At 36.7% G+C, this 6,808-nt stretch overlaps 1 protein-coding gene across 1 annotated transcript; it reads left to right on the forward strand.

Annotated features, from left to right (window-relative positions):
* Positions 1-1,001: 1,001 nt before the first annotated feature.
* On the forward strand, positions 1,002-2,053 carry LOC149156222 (histone H2B.11-like). The gene has a single exon (XM_089438009.1). It carries the CDS (start codon positions 1,110-1,112, stop codon positions 1,602-1,604), a length of 495 nt encoding a protein of 164 aa, XP_089294135.1. The 5' UTR covers positions 1,002-1,109; the 3' UTR covers positions 1,605-2,053.
* The last annotated feature ends 4,755 nt before the right edge of the window (positions 2,054-6,808 follow it).

Consider the following 6,808-nt stretch of genomic DNA (forward strand, 5'->3'; position numbering starts at 1 on the left):
ATCAGAGATGTTTGGTCCTATATATGCAGGAGGCTCTTAGGTTCCGAGCGCATATTCTTCAGCCTCCCATCAGACCAGACCCCACACAGAGGATCACGACATTTTTCAGGGTACTACCTTCAAACAGGGGCACCAAGAGATCAATTGATACCAGTATGTATTCGAACTCCAAATCAGTGAGGATCTGTGGGACCTCACCTTGCCACACGAGATCTCAGCAGCAATTCCATGTCAGACTCGTTCCTGGGAGACAGACTAAGTCCTCCAGTGTTCAACAGCGTGTGAACCCCCTAGGATACGATTTAGTAGACAATTTACACTTGCCATCGACTCTTCATCGGACCAACAAACTTTGTTGAGTTTCTTCAGTGTTATTCATTCAGCCTCAGATGCTAGGAGAGATGGGTCTGATCCTCTGACCTATTAGCTCTTGGATCTTCTCCACTAAGGCGAGATGTTGATTTACTTCATGCATTGTATCTTTTATAGGAGACTGTTTGGTTTTCTCGCTTTGTATATACATCAATGTACTCAATAGTCCCTTTAACCTATTTTGTGGACATTAGTTAGACATAAATATAATTATCTTATTTTTGTGGTCACAAAATTTTACAATTTTTTTATATATGAGTTGAATAATACAACAATGCCAATCATATATCTCACATGTCACATAGTGATACAATAACTATAAAATCTTACATCCTCAAACCTAATAGAGAAAATTTATTATTATTTTCCAATCTATTAATTAGAAAAGAAACATATATTAAACCGGTTAACCAAAGCAGAGAAAATGGCTGATATGATTGCCGTTCAAAAATAATTTGGGCGCGGAGAGCGGAAAATGGAGGGCCATATGCATAAAATAAATAAAGGCCTTTGCGCGCAGATTTGAAATCCTAGAAATGGACGGTTCAGATCGCGGCAAAGCCCACGATCCGTGTCTCCTCTCACGACCAATCAGAAGCGCCACAGCTCATATATATAGAGGCGATCGCATCCAGTCAAAGGCCATCAGCTCTGTAGTAGTGTGCGCAGCATTCTGAGTATAGCTTTGCTTTGTCAGCTCATCTTGGTTCAGTCGAAGTAGAATTAGAGTGTGAAGAATGGCACCAAAGGCGGAGAAGAAGCCGGCCGAGAAGAAGCCTGCGGGCGGAGAGGAAGAGCGGAAGACTGTTGGAGAGAAGACACCCGTTGGAAAGGCGGCAGCTGCGGCGAAGGAGAAGGCAGCTGCTCCGGCCGCGTCCAAGGCGGAGAAAACTACAAAGAAGAAGATATCAAAGGAAGGGGGAGATAAGAAAAAGAAGAAGAGGTCAAAGAAGAATGTGGAGACTTACAAGATATATGTGTACAAGGTTCTGAAACAGGTTCACCCTGACATTGGAATCTCCAGTAAATCTATGTCCATCATGAATTCCTTTGTCAATGATATTTTTGAGAAAGTTGCAGCAGAGTCTTCGAAGCTTACCCGCTACGGCAAGAGGGATACGCTTTCCTCCAGGGAGGTGCAGACTGCTGTTAAACTTGTTCTTCCGGGTGAGCTCGCTAAGCATGCCGTCTCTGAGGGCACGAAGGCTGTTACCAAATTCACCTCTACCTGAGCCGAGTTCTTTTCCTCTGTAAATATTTTGTCACGGTGTCTCTTGACACCACCTTTTCTTGCAGAATTTGGGCCCTTCTTCTCCTTGATCTGTTGATTAGGGTTTTCCTTGCTATTTTGGGGGAAATATTTCTTCGATTGTTCAGCTTTTGGTAAAAGGTTGTATTCTGCTTCTTTTTAAAGTGTTCTATATTCTGGCTTGAGGCAAATGCTGTATCCAATGCATAGCATGTCTTAAGATTCATCGTCGCTGTTGTTTATAAGTTGCAGAGGCCTGCTGTAAAACAGTCGTTAAGGTTCAATGCTACGTGTGATCAAAGTTTGGTTGGGTTTGGCCTGGAGCACACTAGGTACATGATGGCTCTGTTTCTTTTTTATTCTGTGTTTGTATTTTGATCTATATTATTATGTGTTTTGTCTTTTAATCTATATTATGGGAATTTTTTAGTATTGAATTGGTTATAGATTTGATTGTTGATTTTTTTAGGATTAGGTCATATAATTCTTGAGTAGACTATGTATGTGATGGCTCCGTGTTTTTTTTTTTTTTTTGGTATTCTGTGTTATGTTTGTAAATATTTGGGTATTAAGAGTTAATTAAGGTATGCATTGGCTGGTTCTGTTCTGTATTGTGAGATTTCTTCAGTGTTGAATTGGTTATAGATTTGAATATCTCGATTTTCTTATGATTACTCTTTATAATTCTTGGGATTAAATGATGCAAAATATTTAAGAGGGTATTGATCTAAGAGGGGCAGATGAGATTGAGTTGTTATAAGAGGTTTCAGTTTTTTATTTTGTTCCATGAGCTTAAGACTGTAATTGGTTTTGAATAGCAATGGGTATGCCGTTGTGTGCAGAAGGTTTTAGTTTTTGATTGTCTCAGGAGGTAGAGACATAAAGCTGCTTGATTGGTTTATTGGTTTGGGTGTGCTCTTTTTAAGTGTCAAGAGGCTTCTTTCATTTCGTTTCAGGAGAAATTGCTTGTTTGATTCGTTGTCCAGAGGATTTATAATTGGTTTTTAATGGTATTATGTATGCAAGTGTTCATGTGAAACAGTACTGGTTTTCTTGCTCTTGGGGATTCTTACTAAATGTTTCTGCAAATGCAGCTGTATTCTCGTCGCTTACCTAGCAACTATTTTAAAACGGAATGCAAAATGCCATTAACAACATGCTTTTTCTCTGTTAGTTTGATTAATGCATTGTTCTATGTAACAAAATGGAAACTGTTTTTATTTGTACAATTCAAATGCTATTGGCTACATCTTAACAACATAAGTAAGAAATCCAGAGACTACGACATTCACAGGTAGTTACGCTAGTTTACGACATTCATGCACAGTCATGTAATGTGGCATGGTTATTCCATTCTGTCTGTTTTCTGTAGTTTGGAAAACACTTCTTGGTGTTTTTAGACTTTCAAAACTCATGTTTTTAAATGAGAGTTCTTTATTGGGTTTGAAACATTACTTACTTTGAGTCGTTCATTACTGAAACTTTCAATTTCTGTACGATTAAATTGTTTTTAGAATCTTCTGAAATTAAATTCTTAAAATTTTATGACGTTTTTCATAATTTCAGCTCTAGATTTAAAAACTACAATATAGAACATAAAATGGCGGTAAACGCATTACTCTTTGCAGTCATATATAAATTTATGAGTAAACTCTCGAGTATAATATACTTGTATTATACTCATTTATACTTGTATTATCTCTCTGAAACTTACATGGGATGTTAAATATCAAAATACCTATTTTATTTTATGGTATATTCAAAATTTGTGATATCCTGCATATGGTTAAAGTTGATTTATTTATTTGTAAAATATAATCAAATTATAATTAAATTTTATATTATAAATTAAAAATAAGTATATAATGATTTAAAAAAATTACCATTTATTTCCACTCTTGTTTGTTTTATCTGGGATAAAATATGGCAATCATTAATCTATCAACAACCAATCTATCAACATGAAAATACTTCTTATGTACCCTAAATCTTCAAGTTGTTGAATCAATTTGAAGTAGAGTAACTCAAGTCTCAATTCTAGAGACTTGAGAAGGAAGAGTATCTCCAAGTCTGTTTTTATTAATTAATGAAGGTTGTTTCTATTTTTATAGAAAAAAAGCAAGAGTATCTTTAGGGAAACTCTTTCAATTCAAGACTTTGGAATACCTTTTAGCTTTGTACTTCATAATGCCCCCATTAGTTACAATCATGGAATTAATTTCAACATGTTTGAATCAAAGCATCACACTTTTCTATTTAACAATTGAAGTTCACGGATGGAGGAAACCATTGCAACATAATCAACATACCTCTTAGGAGGTATGCCTCTCCCTCATTGATAATTTGGGGGTTCATATATGTTCTTGAGCCTCTCGGTCAACAAACTCCACATTTTCCTTAATCATGAAAAGAGAAACTTGTGCAATGAAGATTGTTGCATTCAAATTGTGTGACAATTTTCCCTCTTATTATGTCCAATAAAAAGACATAAATCACTATAACTAACAAAACATTAAGAACTCATGTAGCTTGATTTCAACCTTGGAAATGTCATATATAAAAGCTTAAAATGTAGTACAAGTACATAACATAGTTTTTTCTCAAGGCTAACATAAAAACTCCAACTATCTAGAAAGCTTTGGCTAGGGTAAATCAACAAGCCTTAGCTCAACTAAAAGATTCAAGTATAAGAATGTCTTTGATACACCTAACACAAGACATCCTTCTTTTTTTCTTTATAGTTCCACCTTAGGGTTTTCTTGTCAATTGCCTAGTCTCTAATCTCTAAGGAATAATGCCTAAACCTTGAAACTATGCTTGAAGAAAGTTTAAGAAGACTAAGAAACCCTAGTGTCTCAAGAGAGAGATAATACAAGTACAAATGAAGACTTAAATAGGGAGAGAAGTGTACATTCCATTTGTTTAGTTACATCTCATCATGCGAGTACGAATGCAAGTGAGTGAATGAATATATTTGATCACCATCTCCAACATCTCTTTCAGAAGAGTAAACCCTAGGCGCAAGAGGACTTCATGCTAAGATGTCCTCTTTTCCTTTAATAGCCTCTTCTAGGGTTTCCTTATGAACTCGTGATTCATAACAAATGTTTTTGAAAAGATGAAGATAAAGAGAGACACAAATGATGATTGAGAGAGACTCATTTTTTTATTTATGTAAGGTAAGAGAAGTTGACAAGAATATGTGGGCCTAAGCCCTTTCAAGTAATGCACATGAGGCCTTAGAGGCCCAAGACATCCACTCTAGAGTATAAATGTCATGTTTCAATGGCAATGTTGTTCATAATAATGACTCCAAGGTGATGTAGCTACACAAGGCAAGTTGACACCACTCCATTATGAGCCTCCATAGACTCTCTTCTCTAAAGTGTTAATTTTAGGATAACAATGGTATGTTTCATATGCTTTAGAACAATTTTACTTCAATTTTTTTATGAGCCCAATATCAATTTTAGTTTAGCAATGACAAACTTGTAAGTAAAAAACTGATAGAACATAAACATAAATAGTAGAAGACAAGCGAAGACAAGAGGACACAAGATATGGCATTAGCTAGGGACAAACTTTAATTTGGGGAAACTTTGATCAAATCTTCTTTTAGTCTTCAATAGTTCAACAGAGAGAGTATAATTTACAAATTTTAATTTATAGCACCAGTAAAAGAGCTAAAACTAGAAAAGTCAATGTTGGTCAACATGGTGGATTTGACTTCCAAAACAACTCTGTCAAACCTAGTCAACTTGGCCTCCAACAGTGTTTTGAATAAGTCCAAAAATACTTTCAAAAATCATAGTCAAATATGGTCAATGCAAAAGTGAAACCTATGGTCAATTCTTTGCAGTTAATGTTGGTTAAACAATATGTAATGCCTTGATTTATGTGCCCAGAAATGTGTCTTGCCCAAATAGAGGTTTCCCTCCCTCACAAAAACATAGTCAAATAGGGTCAACGTTGGTCAAAGTCAGTGTCTTGAAATTTTGGTCTCTTCAAATTTTGGCCTTTTGAAATTTTGGTCACTTTAAATTTCGGCCTCTTGAAATTTTGGCTTCCTGAAATTTTGGTCAAATCTGGTCAACACCCAAAACAAAAAATGACTCTTTTTCTTTGCACGTGTGGAGAGGTTGCCTAGAAATCCATACCCAATCATGTGAAGAGAGAGAGATGTGTGAGAAGTGAAGTGTGTCCAAATGAGGATGAGACATCATGTATTTATAGCAAACGTTGAGGGTGAATAGACGTGATTGTTGGACTTTTGAGCCTACATAAGTTTGCTGGTCGACCTTGACAATTGGTTCATAATCAAAATAAATTCATAATTTCATTTGTACATGCTAGAATCGGATGATCTCTAGATCAATCCTACACTTCTTGGAGAGAGGAATCCAAGAAAAATAACAACTGTTATAAATAAGATGACCCATGTGGAGTTTTGCCCTAGTTGCCAATTTTAAGAGAGAACTCCACCCGTTAATCCATCTCTGCCAATCTATACTATCTCTGCCATCAATGCACTGCTCTGAACTGCTCTGCTCTGCTGAACTATGAAGAAGAAGAAGTGATCGAGAATGTATCATATCATTCTCCATTGGCTCGAAGTTAGTCCCAATTAAAAGAGAATGTCTCATACCACTCTCACTGATCCGAAGTCGGTTCCAATCAAAAGAGTGTCTCATACCATTTTTATTGACTCGAAGTCAATTCCAATCAAAAGAGAGTGTTCCATACCACTCTTATTGACCTGAAGTCAGTTCTAATTGATCTCAGATTAATATCGGTCATCTTAGCATAGGGAGTACAGTAGTACACAATGTGTCTATCGATAGTACTATGGTCTCTATCCTCATTTCCATATTCATTGGCTTGATGAGAGGTACTTCCCATGAGTCCCATACTGCATGGGTAGGATGTCTTAGCAGGAGAAGGATGAACCACTTGTTCTGCCTACATATTGCCAAGGGGTATCACAGGGGAAGGATGAGCCACTCAACCTATGGTTGCTCATCGCTCTAGGAAGTACCCCAAACCCACCGGAGCTCCCAGAGCTCAATGTCCATCTCATATAGGACCCTCATAAGAGTGTCTCTCCACAACTCTTAAGTCATTCTCGGAAGGCCAAGAATTTGACTTTCCTCGGGGGCTTTGTCAGAATACCAGTGATCTGCTCATTAG

This window comes from Pinus tabuliformis, chromosome 9 (genome assembly GCF_031772625.1).
Source record: "Pinus tabuliformis cultivar Carrire ecotype Pingquan chromosome 9, CPIR1, whole genome shotgun sequence".
Lineage (NCBI taxonomy): Eukaryota > Viridiplantae > Streptophyta > Pinopsida > Pinales > Pinaceae > Pinus > Pinus tabuliformis.